Raw genomic sequence first — 18390 nt, 5'->3', positions numbered from 1 at the left:
AAGAAATACTTTCAACGAACAATATATTTTTTGTCATTATTTATACCCACTCTTCCACAAGGACTTTACCTTGGTGTGGCCAAATCTGTATTGGTTGTGGTCAATATCAATGGAGGAAAGAAGCTTTTCTGAAGCCTTTTTGCTGTCAATGAATTGGCCTTCTGGAATGGCTGAGGCATTAAGAATCTTATACCTGTGGTAAGACAAGTTGCAAGGACTGATTGCAAACAGGGTGAAGAAAATAGGATCCATCGTATATCATAAAATATATGGAAACTGAGCTATCTGAAAGGAGCTGAATATGCCATCTGAAATCCAGACAGTCTTGGCTGAACAGAACATGATGACAAGGGGCCATGTCTACCCTTCAGAGGAATTTTTTTGTTGTGTAACAACACAGTATGTTGTTACATATAAAATTAATGTGTATACTTAAGAATGTCTGCATGTCCAGGAATTAGGAAGGACATAGTGAGAACTTGTCAACCTCTTCTCATCTTGTTTCATTGATCATTCATTGATCATTCATTGATTTCATTGATGATTCATTGATTTCATTGATCATTCATTGATTGAGGAACACTACTCAAAATAAAGCTGAAGATGAATTAAAACTACTAACAAAAATCAGCTATATTCTAAAGGGAATACAGATCTTGCACTGCTCACAGTCCCTACAAGTTGTACCACTGAATCCTTGAGTTTGGACTAAAAATGGCATGGTGTTATTCTGTAAATGCTAACAGCAATCTGAGCATTTCACAAGGTAACTTAATGATTAAGGTAATCCTGTGTCATGGGCAAAACCACCTAATCTTTCTAAAGGGGTTTCTTCAGATACATCAATGAGGATGTGTAACTGTACATTGGAGCACTTCTTATTCTCAAGTCTATCTTGAAAGAAAATGTGTAAAATCAAGACAGTGATAATGGTGTACTGAATTTATTCTTTGTTTTAGACTTTGAGTGCAGTTCCTCCTGAGCTTCAGCACATTTCCTTGGAACTATAAAGCATTTTTTGGTTCTGGACCATGGCCGTTATGGATAGATTCCTTCACCTGTCACATCAAATTATTATTTGACAAGTGAGACCAGCTAATTCCTTACTGAATGTCAGGTTGCAGAGCATTTTCAGACCATTTCACACCAGTTCAGCATGAAAGATGCTACTGTTACATATAATTATAACAGCAGCCATTTCTGATTCAGCCCTTTATAGCAATGGAGCTCAAATGAACCAGTTTAATTGTCTCCATTTTAAAGATGAGGAAAACAAGGCACAGCACACAGGCCGGTGACAGACCACCAGCAAAGCCCTGGATTTTTGAATGCTTAGTCAGTACACTGTAAGGAGGCTGTGCTGATGTGTATTGTTTTTCTAGATATACTCTGGGATACAAAGAACAGTCTATAATGCTATTTAATTCATTACCCTACAAGCATTTTGCATCTCTTTGAATCATCGGGAATTGACTACAGTTTAGAAATGATACCTGGTTCTGATGAATCAAGAAATCTCTGGTCTGATCAGAGAGGGAAAAGACTGGAATGACCTAAGTTGGTATTAATGACTTAGTTCCCTCAAATGCCACTAATCTAGTCTGATTCAGAGGGTGTCTCTCCATGATGTCACCAGACTTGTCACCTTACTGGTAGGTTTACTTTTTTAACAGTCAGTAATAACTGAAGACCTACCGTTGCTTAAAGTCCGCATAAAGGATTCTGCTTGGAAACCCCTTCCTGCAAATTCGAATGCCTTCTAGAACTCCATTGCACCGCAGCTGATGCATCACCAAGTAATGATCCATTTCACCTTAAACAAAATACATTCATCATGACTCTCCTTTTCTTCCAAGGAATCTTCATATGTATTAGCATTCCAGAATAACTTCCCTTGATAAAATTCAACCAGTTCTTGATTAAAGATGCAGGAAGGGAAGACAGAACATGCCTTCAGTTCATACAAGTTGCAGAGAGCTGCTTCAGTGGGCTGAGCTTTACTAAGATTGTTAGGTCTGGCAGTGCTTGTGAATCTCCAATGGCCAAAAGGCATAAGGCCACATTACTCAAAAATGGCAGGAGAGTGCTTTAGGAGACCAGGGGGAAAATCTTCAACAGCATCAGCATCACCATTGGCTGTAAGTAGAGCAGCACAATGTACCAACTAGACAAGCGGCTCTTCACATTATGTAAGACTTTACCTTGGACCTGCCATGCAACTATTGACTATAATTAAACTTGATTAGATTTGATAGCTAGATGGATTCCAACACAGAAGAATAAGCAGGTTGCTTAAAGCTCTCAGTCTGCTGGTAGAGGACAGTTGATTAAAATTGGAAGAATTATCTTTCTCCTTCTAAAATATCTATTGGGTATAACAATCAACTGTATTATTAAGTCTTACTCCCAAGTATTATAAACAAAGTACAACTGGCAGAATAAAACCCTCTTGGAATCACTTTGTCATGCAGAAATTTCCATCAGCTGCTAGAGACATTAATTCACGCAGAATCGTCCGTACCCTTAACTTCATCTTTTCGGTGTAATCAATAAAGGCTTACCCAAAGGAATTGTTAGAAAAGTCAAGCACAAGAGCCTAAAAACAGCTAAAAATGAGAAAATGTTCAGTTTCTCTTCCGTCACTTCACCATCCTTAATTTCACTCACAGAGTACTACTTTTCTTTTTCTTAAACGGCAAAAGTCAAGATTCCCTCTGAGTCACCTCTGTCAAAACAACCAACTGAACATTAAAATGACAGCTGTATCTGGCAAAATCATTCATTCAAATATGCTTTTCTCTTTTAGTAGGTTTCTTTAATTCTCCCCTTACACCTTCTTGACTGTCAAGACCCCAGTGGGATTCCTCTTTCTTCACTTTAGGATATGAAGTGTGGACATTTCCATTTGGGCTTCATTTATAGTCAGTGGAGCAAAACAGTTTCTTCTAGGATGTGATTCATCTCATCCTAAGATAGATGCATAAAATGGCCCAGATGAGTCATACCTTAAAATGCCAGCTTCTCTCCACTGAATATAAAAGGAGTTTAGATGAATAGCTGAAATATGAATGTCATTGCTTAAATCCTGCTTGTGGTCTTCAGGGTTCACCAGAGAGACGTAAAAAAGAGAGGTAAGAAATGTTCTGAAATTGGTCTTTTGTTTCCTGAGCAGATTAAACAGATGCTAAGCTCCTGCTTCCTGGCACTCCTTCTGCATCCACTACATTCTACCGGTATCAACCTTATCATTCTACCAGTATCAGACCTCATAATGATTAGACTCCTAAAAACCATACAGGCAAGTCTTTCCTCAAGTAGTTTAATTTAATGGTCACATGAAAATACTCACAAAATTAACTGTTCTCAGAGACTAAACTCTTTGTGAGAGTTCAATATTTAATTAAATAAAGGAAAAAAACTAACTTTATATCAAAATGCTTTCAAACTGATAGCCGCACCCAGCAGCTTGTACATGGAATTCTACAAATGATATACAATTTCTTTGACAGTCCTCCAGCTCAGTGAATCAGATCCTAACACTGAATATTGAGAAATTGGTAAGCGGTCTTGGACTGAACCCAACAGTTCTGAATGACACAGTGGTACATAAAACTAAGATTTGTTAGGGATTTGTTAATGCTCTTGCCAACAACAGACAGTTTTATCAGCTGCAATCAATTCCATCTTTATCATCTTCAGCTCTGTACATACATAAAGCAAAGATGGGTAAGTGTTGTAGACCATATAATGCTCAAAATTTTACAGTCATGGTAAACGATACAAGGTTTACTTGGGCACTGTCCTGCAGGCCAACCCCCACAAGAACTTCACGTGCAATGGGAGCTGCTTTGGTGTGGAAGCTAAGCAAGCCAATTCCCATCAGTCTTATATGTCTTCAGAATATAATGATGGACTTACCAGGTGTCTTGGTCTCATTAGGAATCAGGCAACGCACAAAGTGAGGATGGGTACTTCTCAGATTAGTCATCAACTTGTTTAGATTTTCCTGTGATAGAACAAACCATGGTTTTGAGCTTTGAGCTACAAAACTTTTGCATTTTATTCAAATGTCAAGGGGTTATAGAATCACAGAATGGTTTGCATTGGAAGGGGCCTTTGAAGATGATCAAGTACAACACCTTTGCTATGGGCAGGGACATCTTTCACTAGATCTGGTTGCTCCGAGCTCTGTCTAACTTGACCTTGAACACTCCAATGATGGGGCCTGCACAACTTCTCTGTGCAACCTGTTCCAGTGTCTCACCACCCTCATAATAAAAATATTTCTTCCTTATGTCCAATCTAAACCCACCCTCTTTCAGTTTAAAACCATTGCCCCTTACCCTGTGTGGAATAATTACTAAATTGGCCAAGAATACAAAAGCACAGCATTGTTCACACATTAAGGAAAAGTATAAAATCAAGACCCTTCTGAGGTAGAAAACAGCCGGAGCTGGCATGCGAAGGATGCAACATCTGCAGTTCCCTGTACAAGGTTGCTTGCGAAGCTACACGAGGGATGGAACGAAATGTTATCGTTCCATGGCCTTGCCTTGTGATGAATAGCAGATATGGGAACGAGATGGTACCATGGAACTGATAAGCTGCCTACTCGTTACCCTGAGCCAACATTTTGTCAAATTTTGATGAAATGCTGTCCTTTGTGTGAACTTTGCTCATCATAATGTACCAAAACACACCTCCATCCCAGAGGCTACCTGCCTCCAAGGTGTGACCACTCATAATAAAAGTATTTATGACTAAAGTGACTCAAACTCCACTTGAAGATAAAAAATAGTATAAAAATAGCCCGAGAGAGAGGGGATATCAGGGAAGACACCATCGCGAACAAGTTGAGGAGAACTCCATCACTGACTTCCGGGACCAGCCGATGGGTCCCCCATAGGGACTCCTTTGGGTAAGACTTAGATTATACCGAGTGTTTCCTTGGGGAACTTAGAAATCTCTCTAGAGAATCTCTCTCCTACATTTATAGCCAGGCTGTATTGTTTATAACTTTGTCACATGTTTTGTATATTTAATAATATCTTTATTTGCACGTGCTTTGCAGGCAGTATATCACCAGCAATGTTAAGAACCTATATATCTGTTGTTTAAATAAACTGCACTGTTTAAGTAGCTGGTCGTTTTGGTTTCTCACTGAACGCGACCAAAAACTGGAGAGTGGCCGTGCTAGTTCATGAGCACGACTAGACTGAAGGTGCGGTCCACTATTAGTGTATCCAAATCGTAACAGTTTAATACATATTAAACGTGACTGGACTGATAGTGGTGAATTGGGCATCACTCAGAATTTAAACCCAGCTGCACCTGGCCTCCTGCCTCGGTGAGGAGTGTTAGAATGCCAGGGGGTTTATTTTCTGCCAAAACTGCTTTGCCCCTTTTCACGCAACACCCTGTCACTAAAGGCCCTGGTAAAAAAGTCTTTCTCTGTCTTTTTGATATGCCCCCTTTACATATTGAAAGGCTGCAATAAAGTGTCCCATTAGCCTTCTTTTTCCCAGGCTGAACAACCCCAACTCTCTCAGCTCTTCTTCATAGGAGAGGTGTTCAAGCCCTCAGATCATTTTTGTGGAAGCATGGCTCATTTAAAAGAAAATTCACATACCCTGAACACAGCAGACACCGTCTGGAAAGAGCCCCCCTTCTTCTTAGCACCTTTCTTGCCACCACCGCTGTCACCTTGGAAGAAGTGGGTGGGAGGTGAACAGTTAGAGTAAGCAGTATGTTTGGTAGGCCTCACCTTCCTTTATTTGGTCATGGGGCAATAAAATAATTATTTTTAAATTTTAAATACTGACCCACTGCTGCATGGGAGGTTTAGTGAATGGCTGCTAGCTGGCTGTTGATCAATATATGGTGTATTTGGTCTCAGATGCATGATTTAAGTTGTATCATAACGTATATGGCTCTGGTGGTATGGAACACTATGGTCTGACATAAGTTTCATAACAGCGTACTCTGTGCTACTAGTCACATTGCTTTTACTTACAGACGTAGCCCCATTTTTTATTTTTACTTATGTGAAAGGCCACAAGAATGTAGCTCAGCAGTGGACATTTGTTTATCAGTGCAGTGAAGTCTTCTTTTGAAAAATCTCCTAATCCAATGTTCCAGGTAAGGAATAGGGATCTATTCTGAGTTATGGCAGCCCCAAGGCAGGAAGCAAATTATAGTCTCAGGAGTACAAGTCCAGGCAGCTCAGTGCCTTTTAATATTTGCTGCACTGTTGAAGCCAATTAAATTGAAACTTAAATGGAGTCTTTGTGCTCCAAACTTTACACCTTATCCAAAAGTTATGCCCACAACCTTTTCTTCTCACCTTCCCTATGTTGATGGTACCTGCAAGGACCACAGCGGACTCATCCACAGTATTTCCTAGGCACTTGCACAAACACATGGCTTTGTCAGCCAAACTGAACTGCAAGAAAGTCCCCATGCAGTACTCTCTTGAGCATCAAACCCCGCTGTCCATATGCCAGATGGCTGAGGTGACTACTACTGTATACTGCCTCTTTTTTTTTGCTCAACATCCAGGCTGCCAGAATATGGTTTTTTTTTTGTAGAAATGTGGCCTTTTTTGTTAAGGCAGACCTATTGATGATCCAACTTGATGGTCTTCAGCCACCAAAAAGAGCAAGAGATTGGATTGTTCTCTGATGCCCTTAGAGGACTTCTAAGTTATATTCTCTCTCTCTCATTTTCCCTTGCAACACCAGGACTGCTCAGCTGGGTAAGAAGTAGTTCCATGGTCTCCTTTTAGTTCTTCCAGTTCACCTCAAGAAACAAAACTCTGTCCCCAAAGGCTATAAAGTGCTTGCACGAGCTGTCTAGAGGATGAATAAGCGTGCACATAATTCAGAACACAGCAAGTCAGGAAACATATGCCTCCTGTCACTTTGTTTTGAACTTGCTGAGTTTTACTTTGCTGCACCACATGAATGTGGTGTTTTCAGCAGTTCTGCATGTTTGTATCTTAGTTTCGGCATATCTGGGTGCACAAAAGAACATGGTCACATTAGGGGATGATAGAGAGTCGAGACTATACCACAGAGAGGACAAGCAGAAGTAGGCTGTAGTTGATTCTTGCCTTATAGATCATCACTGAAAAAGCACTTACTTGTTTCTGCACCAGCATAGTTAGAGAAAAGGAAGGACAGCAGCTTCAGGGATGATTTCTGGTACAGCCCCACAACAGTTTCATTCAAGGGATCCTTGTTCTTGTCAAGCCAGCCAGAGATATTGTAGTCCACTGTGCCAGCGTAGTGCACCAGGGAGAAGTGGGCCTCAGCCTTGCCTTTGACAGGCTTGGGCTTCTGGAAGTTGTTGGACTTGCCCAGGTGCTGGTCGTAGAGCTTGTTCTTGAAAGAGGTGTCAGTTGCCTTGGGGAACATGCACTCTTCTTCCAGGATGGAGAAGATGCCCATGGGCTGGGAGAAGTACGAATACATGAAGAAGGTAAGTGTCGGGGAGAGGAAAAGTAAATAAAATGTCACCTTGAATATGGTTTGTGGCTTGTTTCAGTGACTGTAATTTGTACTGCACAAACTCCTAATATGTTGAGAGTTACTATAATAATCAGGCAAACTATAATTAGCTTGTGTTGCTCAAGCTGCTACCCATGAACTACCCAACGTGACAGTACTGTTTACATGCATCTTTGAATGAAAGGCTAACCGTACACATTACAATCAACTGTTTCAATCATCTTTATCATGCATCGTTAGGAAGTAGGTTTCAGCATCCTGTTTGCAGGACTGATGCTGTTGTGTATGTCTGTTACAAGCAAGGTTGCAATTGTCAACGTGAACTTAACTCCTCAGGAACGTGCACAGGTAACTAATATTTAAGAAGTCCTGTTCTGTCTCCAGTGAATATGTATGATGGATCATATTTTCCTCACCTTCTATGGAGTGTAAATGGCAATAATCTGGCACTTTAGAACACCCATAGACTTTTAATTTGTCTCCAAATTGTATTTAAAATTGGAAGTATTTCAATACATAGATGTAGGCACATTCTCAATGACATCAGGGCTTTCATCTGAGCTACATTAGGTATCTTCTGACAGTGCAGATAAGCACATGTCCTCTGATTTCGCTGGAGACACTGATGTGACCTGCATTTCATTGGCCTAGAGAGAATTCTAGGAGATTCTTCTTTGTATGAACCTTTTTATAATTTAATTTAATTAGATGCGTACAACTGATTTCACCTAGGTAGCTGCCAGAGCTAGAATCAGGGATCCTCCAGAGCAGCAGCAACCACAGGAGGTGGATGTTGGGCAGGAATGCTGTGTTTTAAATGAAGATTTTGCCCTCTAGGTGTGGCTGCCGTGTGAGGGTTACCACTCATCTTGCCTAACTGTAGGTGTCCATAAAACAAAATCTACATCTGAGTTAGCTGTCCAGATTGCTCTTTTAAAATGGAAGCACTGTAAAGACATTTCACAGAATCACTAATAAAACATACTTTGTAAATGTATACTTCTTTCCTGTCGCTTCAAAAGACACTACAGTATTAGATCAGCATAGGTGTTCTGATTCCTCTGGCTCTACTACACTGTATTGCATATATATGGGACACAAAATCATAGAATCATAGAATCTTCATGGTTGGAAAGGACCTTTGAGACCATCGAGTCCAACCATACACACACCAAAAAAACCCAAACCCCTACAATCTCTGCCACTAAAGCACGCCCTGAAGTGCCAAATCCACACGTTTCTTAAACACCTCTAGGGATAGTGACTCAACCCCCTCCCTGGGCAGGCTGTTCCAGTGCCTGACCACTCTTTCAGTAAAGTAATTCTTCCTAATATCTAATCTAAACCTCCCCTGCCACAACTTCAGACCATTTCCTCTGGTCCTGTCATTATTCACCTGGGAGAAGAGCCCAACACCCACCTCTCTCCAACCTCCTTTCAGGGAGTTGTAGAGGGCAGTGAGGTCTCCCCTCAGCCTCCTCTTCTCCAAGTTAAACATGCCCAGCTCCCTCAGCCTCTCCTCATATGCCCTGGTCTCCAGACCCCTCACCAGCCTGGTATCTCTCCTCTGGACACGCTCCAGCACCTCAATGTCCCTCTTGTACAGAGGGGCCCAGAACTGAACACAGCACTCGAGGTGAGGCCTCACCAGTGCTGAGTACAGAGGCACCATCACTTCCCTACTCCTGCTGGCCACGCTATTCCAGCCACTCTTCCCCAAGCCTGTAGTGCTGCTTGGGGTTGTTGTGACCGAAATGAAGGACCCGGCACTTGGCCTTATTAAACCTCATACAGTTGGCCTTGGCCCATCGATCCAGCCTGTCCAGGTCCCTCTGTAGAGCTTTCCTACCCTCAAGCAGATCAGCACTCCCACCTAGCTTGGTGTCATCTGCAAACTTACTGAGGGTGTACTCAATCCTTTCATCCCCGGACACTGAACAGTTAGTGTGGATTTTGGTTGTTAAATATAGCAATATGCGACAGGGAGTAGCTGTGAATGGTAGCGCTGGCTGCAGATGCTGCTATGTGGTGGGAAGTGTGGGAGGTTAGCAAGAAAGGTGAGGCTTGTGTGTGCGAAGGCATAACCCACGGGCATGAATATCAAGCAGTGAACACTGAGTGAGTCACTGGGCACTAGGCATGAATGACAGTGTTGGGAGCAGATACCTGTATGGTCCCAAGGAGGAAGCTATTTGGGTATGTGCATACTGGATTTGCACATGGTGTGTAAGCTGTGCACCACCTCTGGACGTTGGTTTGTAACGTAGCAGTGAGGGGTTAATTCCCCTTCAGATCCCCAGTGCAGTTGCAGTGGGCAGCAACAGAGGGGCCAGAAGGACTTGTGTTGCTAGAACTAAGACTTAATTCTATCTATTAAGGCAAGGATTAAGACTTGAGGTTCACCTTACTGTTAAAGGCAGTCTTGTTAAAGACACAAAATGAACATTGTGTACTCCTTTTCTCTTCCACCCCAGCCATGTTCAGGAAATCATTGTTTGTGAAGAGGCAGCCATTCAAAAAGTTTCAATTTTATAAACTGTCTCTTCTTATGTGAGAGGGTCATTCAGCAGTAATGTGCCAATTTACTAAGAGTTACTGGCCTAAAATAAATGATCATGAAAGAAACGTGCTCTCCTAAAATGAAAAGATTTCCTTTACCTTCTCAATGAGCTCAATGCAGGCAGCCAGGTCCATCCCAAAGTCAATGAACTCCCATTCAATCCCTTCCTTCTTGTACTCCTCCTGCTCCAGCACGAACATGTGGTGATTGAAGAACTGTTGCAGTTTCTCGTTGGTGAAGTTGATGCACAGCTGCTCCAGGCTGTTGAACTGCAAATTTAAAATATAAAAAAATGCTAGTTAGTTTGGAAAAGTTATCGATGGGCAAGCATACCTACTGTAGCTCACATCAAAAATTTCAAAGCCAGCAATGTCCAGGACACCAATGAAATGCTGTCTGGGTTGCTTCGTATCCAGCTGTTGGTTGATTCGAGTAACCATCCACAGGAACATCTTCTCATAGACTGATTTAGCTAATGCACCTACTGAATTGTATACCTGTAAGAAACACAGCCGTGGAAGTAATGAAAGCTGAGTTACCTTCAAAGTTGAAAGAAATGTCTGAACAAAATGAAAGCTGATCAGCTGTCTAGGTACCTGTTGGACATTTTGTCCTTTAGTTACATATTCATTCCCAACTTTCACCCTGGGATAGCATAAAGCCTTGAGCAAATCGGCAGAATTCAGACCCATCAGGTAGCCAGCTTTGTCAGCCACTAGGATCAGAAACAGCAAATGAGTTCAAAAGAAACAAAGAACGGTTTCCTGGTGCTCTAGGATGTTTGTGCTACAGGGAGCGTACTTTTGGTGCTACTCAAATGCACCTGTCATCAAGGGAAGCTCCTCTCCAGGCCATGGAGAATGTTTTCCCCCCAACACAGACAATGCCTGAGCTGCAGCACACTCCTGTTGCATGCTTGAAGGGCTGCAGCAGTGCTTCATCTTTGTGTCTGTCTCTTTCCTTGCAGAGTATAAATTACATGATTGAGTTTGAAGAACTTGCAAAGAACTTAAAACATTTATTTTCTGGAAGGGAAAATCATTGTCAAAGTGTTGGGCACTTTATGGGATGGGGCTGCTAGGTTATCTCCTAGTGCGGTTCACAAACAAACTCTGCAGCCAACACTACCTTCTGTGCTGTCCGGCTCCGCCTGCTCCTCCCGCTGCTTCTGCTTGAATTTCATGTTCCCATAGTGCATGACAGCCCCTGTCAGCTTGTACATCCCCACCTTCTCATCAGGGCTGAAGCCCAGGATGTCCACAGCGCTCTGCAGAGGCAAACCGGGAAAGGTCAGAGAAGCACGAGGGCTGAAGCACAAGGTGCTGTTGACAGGCAGGTGTGCTGCAACAGGATGGTGGGGTGTCTCCCCCTGCCTCCCCGCCTCCCTGCCCACACCCAGCGTCTGGAGCTCTGGCTGGCCCTGTGCTTGATGGGGCTCCCGGCTGTCCCCGGCCCGATGGTGGGGTGCCCGCGGCCGCTCAGCTGCACTCACATCAGTCGCCAGCAGCTCCTCGCTGTCATCGATACTGGCAACAGTGACTTCTCCTTGGCTCACGTAGGGGAAGTCATAGGGGTTGGTGGAGATGAGGAGGAGATCTGCAGGTATACAGAGCACCTTTGGTGGCACTGGGGCAGGTCACAACAGAAAGAAAAACCGCTTGCAGAGCCAAGCCCAGGACTGCTGGCACTCACCAATGAGCTCCGGCTTCTTGTTTGACATTATCTGGTAAAAAATATGATAGCTCCTTTCACTGGCCAGCTGGAAAGTCACTCTGGATTTCTCCAGAAGATCTAACCAAAAGAAAGATGCCATTTGTCTCCTGGTAAACTTGAGATCATAAATGCAGAAAGTCTGCATGCATTGATTTGCTCCAACTCACAGGTTTCGATATCTGCAGAGGCCAGCTTGCCAGTTGTTCCGAAGTGAATCCGGATGAATTTTCCCTGTCAAGCAGCAAAGATCAACTATTGGTTATAGCGATCAATGAATGAGAGTGTATTATCTGTCTGCATTCCAACAAATCTGAAATGAACTCACAAAGCGTGAGGAGTTGTCATTCCTCACAGTCTTGGCATTGCCAAAGGCCTCCAGCAGCGGGTTGGCCTGGATGATCTGATCCTCCAGAGTTCCCTAGTTACAGGAGTAAAAGCTTCTAATCAAACTTTACTCATGGTTAACAACAAATATTGCAAAGGAGATATTACAAACAGATCATTTTTGCACTTCGTATGTGATTTAAAACTAAAATTTAGGAGAGTTTTTAAGCACTCATCAATTATTACTCATTAACATTGCCATTGGTTTCAAATGGGAGTGTGCTGAAAGGCAAATCTGTATTTTGTTTCCTTCTTGTACCTGCCATCATAATATTGGGTATCTTATACAGAGTCACTACAGTGGAGCTCAGGGAGTTTGAAATCTGTGTGAGAGGTGCTTCTACATTCCCATTCACAAAGGTCATGACAGCTAAGGAAAATGTGAAAATAATGGGATTTTTTCTGGAGGTTACTTGAGCCCAGGGTACACAGAGAGATGTACAGCCTTTAGTAGGAAGCAAGGGAGAACATAAAGTTTTGCAGTGGCATTCAAACAACCAGCAGCCTTTCAGAACGCAGAAATACATCTCCAGACATGCTTTGAAAAGAAGGGTGGTACATGGACAAAGCCTGAGACTCAAATAACAAACTTAAAAAGGCAGAGAACAGAAACTGTTTGAGCTTTTTGCTGCATGACTGCAGAAGGAACGATCAACAGGTAAAGTTTCAATATTGTATTTTATCACTGTTGTTAACTGCAAAAATATGGGAGGAACGAAGCTTCTGTGACATTATATCTCTCCTTTTCTGTGCACCATGGTCCAGGAAGCCAAGTCACGGTGTGCTCTTTTGGAATGACATAGCAAAGCTTTTCTCGAGGCTTCTAGCAAAGCTATGATTGATCCCTACGTACCGAGGGCATGCTTGCCAGGGATCGTTTCCAAGACAGAGATGGAAAGTAAAGAATGGGGAAAAAAATAATCAGTTTTTATCCACATGGAAGACTGTCGGCACAGCTCAAATTGCTGCATCTTTGTATGTACGTGGTGCTCGGTGCAGCCTTTAACATCTTGCAATGGAGAGGGAGCGCAATTCCCAACACTGTCTGCAGATGGCACAATGGGTTTAAATTAGCGTTTATTAGTCTACACTGAAGGTGGACCCTATAAAATTAAGGCAACACAGTAGCATATGAAGCTCTATTTTTTTTTTTAAAGGTAAAAAAAAAAATCCCAAATCCCTGGAGTAATGCCCTCTCACATGTATCTTTCAGATTTCTAAAGGAACTTCCTAGTTTAAGAGAAGAGAAGAAATGTGTGTGTCAATGCAGCTGACTATACCAACACCAAATCTCTCTTTAGTGCAGAGCTGTGACCAGGGAACTCACAAGGGAGCATCGTGCATGACGAACAACATGGAAGAAGACATGGCAATTCTTTACACAAGTTCATTGTGGAGTCCTGTCTACAGGCTTGGTGACAAAATGCTGGAGGCTGAGACAGTATTCCGGGGAAATGCGGTGACATGCTTCCCTTATTCATATACTCTTTCCTGGCACCTGATTTCAGCCTGCATCTGAGGTAAGATGCTAGACTAGACAGAACTATAACCTGAGTGTTTTATTTGATGTTCTTATGAAGAAGCACATACTACTGTTACAGAGATTGTGAATACTAAAAAACCAGAGTATTCTGTGAATAAACTCAGAAGAGGGCAGAACAGGTTGTTGCCCATCAGAGCTAGGTGATTTTCCTTATGTCTGACATGGTCAGTACATTTCTCAGCTGTCTCAGGGTTTTTCTGAGATCAGTCGCAGCATAGTGAGCAGCTGGTGAAAGCTGAGCCCAGCAGATTCTGAAGTGGTGCTGATGGAGAGTGCTTGTGATGAACTTGCCTTGGCCATAACAACCCATCAATCACAGACACCTGCCCCTGAGTGTGAAAAGTATATTCAGCCTTGGAATCTCCTTAGATTCTGCTGTGCCCTTGGGTACTCAAATAACACATCGACACGTGTCACCCGCTTTGATGCACATACCATCTCGCAGGCTGGTGCCAACACAGTTGTGCCACAAGGATGTTTGTTGCTCGCTCTGTGCTAGGGAATGAAGCCCACGCCTTGTGAATGCACAGTGGGCTCAGATTGCAGCAGCTGGGCTGCTTAGCAGAAAGAGGCATCAGAGCACGTGCTTTCTTCCCTGGAAGGATCCTTCCTGAGGTTGTTTCTAACTGTGGGGCAAGTGATCCCAGCTGTCCCAAATCTATCACTTTTCTTGTGCTGCCCCTCAGGGCTGTTACCTTACCACAAGCAAGAGAACGAGCCCGTGCAAACTACTACCTGATGCAATTGAAATGACTCTTAACTTCAGTGCAACTGTTCTGGAGTTCAGAGTTCCTGCACTTCCCCTGTCAATAGGAATGAAACAAGGAATAGGAATGGCACAACCATGTGCCAGTGGGAACTGACTGCCCTCTTTGCACTTGCAGCCGCTCAGGTGCTGTGGAAGTGGCCGGTCTCATGGAATACGAACAGACAGAAACATGGTCAGACAGCACAGAAAAAATGGCTGTCTTATGTTATCTTCTCCCTGACAAAGACTTCCCCTGTGTAAATGGACGTTGGAGAGAAACTGACTCTTGAGCCTTTCCTACATTAAGAAAATGTTTAAGTAGAAGTGTTCAGAGGGATGGAGGCTGGGTGGCAGGGGTGAACGAGCACAGGTGTGCTCGGATTGTGCAAACCGACTGTTTCCTCAATTGTGCTACACTTTCTGCCTTTTGATAGTCCTGCAACTCAAAAATATGCACTGATAGTTTCTGCTCTGCAGGCAGTCTCGGGCAAACACTAGAAGGGGGAGCCGATGACATACCTGCATTTTGCCGGGCTGTTGGTCTTTCTTCTTCTCACCAGTAACTGCAATTGTTGCAAAGTACTGGATGACACGCTTTGTATTCACAGTCTTCCCTGCACCGGATTCTCCACTGTTAAAATGAAAATATTAATTCTTACAGGAAACAGAAAACATTTTTACTTCTCTGCCAGCTTTGTCACACATACCAAAATATACTCACGTGATAAGGATTGACTGATTGTTACGATCTGAAAACAAAGCCACAGAAAGAGCTGATCAAATGAGATATGAAGGGCTTCTGTTCCTCAGACATAACTAACTGACTTCAAGGGAAAGAATTATACTATAAGTGTATTTATCACTTTGTAACCAGATAAGGTAAATTCTGCATTAGTCTGCATTTGGGTTATTTTGTGCACAGAGGGATGGAGCAGCCCAAAAATCTAACTCCAAGTGGTGGTTCTTCATAAGGTTTTCCATTTACTATTTGTTTTCTTTTATGTATAAATCTTGGCTTAAATATTGTTTAATCAGAATCAGATTCTCTGCTGTGTTCCTTCCTTACTGTTTCTTTAAATTCTTTATTAGGGGAGTGGGCACAAAGCCATACAGATAGCTACTGCCTTTCCTCATTTTCTGCCAGCACAAAGGTCATTAAGATGCCACAGGCTGCCTAATCTTCAGTTGTGCCATAGGACTATGGGACCTGTTGCCCCCAGGCACTAAGTAGAAGAGTGCTAAGATGCCTGAACTGGCAAGTTCCTTGACCAAGCAGCCAACCGTGCATATGTCAGGGTTTCCCGTTCTTGCCAAATGACTCACCAGTCAGCATGGACTGATAGGCATTGTCAGAGATGGAGAAGATGTGTGGAGGGGCCTCCTGGCGCTTCTTGCCTCGGTAGCCAGCCACCACCTCCGGGTTGTACACCGGCAGCCACTTGTAGGGGTTGACAGTGACGCAGAAGAGACCCGAGTAGGTCTGCGAGGAAGGGAGACGGCACGTTGGCTTCCACTTAGCCTGGCAGAGCGGTTCCTCCTAGCTACCCAAAGGCAGAGTGCTGCTGGTACTTACGTAGATCATCCAGGCTGCATAACGCTCTTTGAGGTTGTACAGCACAGCGGGTTCGTGGAGGTGGGTCATCATGGCCATGTCCTCGATTTTATCAAATTTGGGAGGATTCATGGGAAAGACCTCATCATCCTTTACAGTCACAGTCTGACAAAACCAGAAGGGAACAGGAGAATAAATCTAAGCCAAGGAACTGCCTGAACTAGGTGATCATTATTGAGTAACATTTGGTATCACTTACTGTATCATCATGTTTTTTAACTGTGACTTTTCCACCTTCTCTACTCTGTATGGTACCTTTCACATACATTTGCTTTTCATCCACTACGAAACAGGCTGCCTTAGCATCAAATGGGCGATTCTGGGCTTCAATTCTCTCCTTCTCAGACTTCCGTAAATAGGGAGCAGCTTCTCCAAAGATTGCCATCTCTGCATCTGAACTCATGGCTGGAGTTGCTCTGGAGAATTCAGAAAAGTTTCAGAGAGCCTGTGCATTTGTAATGTATATTTATCCATGGTCATATTTATATTTATCTGTGGTCATGCTCAATGGCTAAAAGCAAGAAGAGGACTAATCAACAACAGGCACTTAACTTCTGCCTCAATTTTAAGTATCCACTGCAGAAGTCCTAATAAAGAAAGTTTCTTTTGTACACAGAGGTGTATTGTCTTTGAAGAGATCCCCTTTAATGGGATGTCTGCGTGCCCAAGTGAGGGCAGAGAGAATGTCAAGTTAGAAGTCTTCTAAAGCCTCTCCTGCGGTTTCTTTGCCTGCTGTTCAGACAGCTGCACAGCCGCATACTTCTCAAAGCCACATAACCTGGCCACTTAGATTGTTCCATTAAACATCTAAGAATTTAGACACAAATAAGATCCATAAGTTAAGCAGATTGTCTCTCACACATAATTTCTAAGTGGAGGTATTCTTGGCATGCTTCTGTTTTCTATGTTTTAATACCAAGCACGGAAAGTTCAACTAATTTCTGTCTGTACCAAGCACTGGAATAAATTGTGAGGGTCAGGCATCACCTATCTAAAGCCAAGCCTGTTTGTCATATGAAGCAAATATAAAACATCTTTTTAGATCCATGGCAAAATTAGTTAATAAAGGTATATAATGTATATTGAAGGTAATAATTAATAGCATAGTATTATCTATGTAAATAAGAACTTGATATAACATTTCAAAGAATTTCAATTACAAAGTATCTTTTAGGTTTAACATAGTATATAGAGAAAAAGTGGTTATGAATCATTAAAAGACAATTAATGTGTACAAATATCTACCAGTCATTCAGTTAGGGATTTGTCTAGTAGAAATATTTCAGAAAATCGCTCTATGCTCAGTTTTATTTTACGTTTTTAGCAATACCTAGTAAAAATTCTTCAATGCAAATAGATGCTATTGGTTACTTCGGAAGGCCTGATGTGGATAATTCAAGAGGATCTGGAAATAACACAGGCAGAAATAATGTAGGCAGGAGCTAGCATAAAGAGAATGTTCTCCCCCAGGGAAGCTAATATACAGGCTAGCAAAAACACCCCACCATTCTAAACCCCTGCTACGCCACGGGCTGTCTGACGCACTGTGGTACTAAAAAAGATAAAGGTACAGAACTGAACAACTTGGATGTCTGCTTTCAAGACATCACAATACTGAAACAATCAACATGGAGTGATTTTATGTGCAAGAAAAAGATGACAGGAGCCTGAAGGCATTTGTAGCGCTGATTTTGAACACATTGCTGTGGAAGTGCTGATGTCTCTCAGCAAAACCTTTCTGCTATGGGATATGCACCTTGCAGGACTTTGAGGGACTGTGTCTCTCAAGAGCCTTTAATAGCCAGGAATTTCAAAGCACAAAATCCAGAACCTTTAACTTACTTTGAAAGTATTATTCTATGTATATAGAGTCCAGCATTTTTGACTATGTGATCCTGCCTCTAAGCAGTTCAAGGGAAGCAACAGGAAAGAAAGAGAGAAATTATTTCACAGTGTCCATGACAAGGTTAACAAGAGCATCAGAAAATGCCAATAGGTTATCAGAAAATTTCTCGAGAGGCAAGTCTGTTTTACTACTGACTGTCTTTGGCAGGAAATAGTGTAAAATTTAGATCTTTATGCATTCATGAATAGAGAAGGCGGCATTCTCTGGGAGAATAACCTGTACTTCCATCTCTTTTGGCTCCAATTTCAGTGAGCATTTTTGGTATTAGGATAGAAGGCACATGTGTGGAGGGTTCCTTCTGTTGCTCTGGTGAACTCTCCCAGTCACTCAATCACTAACCTTCCCCAGAAAGCATAGAAGGGAATGGTGCATATTAAGTTCTCTGTGAAGGTGACACTTTGCACATAAACAGATCT

At 42.6% G+C, this 18390-nt stretch overlaps 1 protein-coding gene across 1 annotated transcript in view; it reads right to left on the bottom strand.

The window, feature by feature from the left end:
• Positions 1–16471, bottom strand: part of LOC134523526 (myosin-13) — a 36558-nt gene extending 20087 nt beyond the window's left edge. The window contains exons 1-19 of the mRNA XM_063352492.1: positions 16268–16471; positions 16030–16173; positions 15780–15936; positions 15178–15205; positions 14976–15087; positions 14441–14443; positions 12107–12199; positions 11949–12012; positions 11761–11859; positions 11561–11664; positions 11197–11335; positions 10665–10783; positions 10416–10565; positions 10167–10337; positions 7142–7451; positions 5630–5703; positions 3919–4006; positions 1696–1813; positions 70–193 (exon numbers count right to left, since the gene is read on the bottom strand). Coding sequence (XP_063208562.1) covers positions 70–193; positions 1696–1813; positions 3919–4006; positions 5630–5703; positions 7142–7451; positions 10167–10337; positions 10416–10565; positions 10665–10783; positions 11197–11335; positions 11561–11664; positions 11761–11859; positions 11949–12012; positions 12107–12199; positions 14441–14443; positions 14976–15087; positions 15178–15205; positions 15780–15936; positions 16030–16173; positions 16268–16471 — 2301 coding nt within the window. The remainder of the gene's footprint in view (positions 1–69; positions 194–1695; positions 1814–3918; positions 4007–5629; positions 5704–7141; positions 7452–10166; positions 10338–10415; positions 10566–10664; positions 10784–11196; positions 11336–11560; positions 11665–11760; positions 11860–11948; positions 12013–12106; positions 12200–14440; positions 14444–14975; positions 15088–15177; positions 15206–15779; positions 15937–16029; positions 16174–16267) is intronic.
• Between the last annotated feature and the right edge of the window lie 1919 nt (positions 16472–18390).

Source organism: Chroicocephalus ridibundus, chromosome 14 (assembly GCF_963924245.1).
Source record: "Chroicocephalus ridibundus chromosome 14, bChrRid1.1, whole genome shotgun sequence".
Classification (NCBI taxonomy): domain Eukaryota; kingdom Metazoa; phylum Chordata; class Aves; order Charadriiformes; family Laridae; genus Chroicocephalus; species Chroicocephalus ridibundus.
Note: the sequence above shows the minus strand (reverse complement) of the source record. Positions and strands in the feature narration are given on the sequence as shown.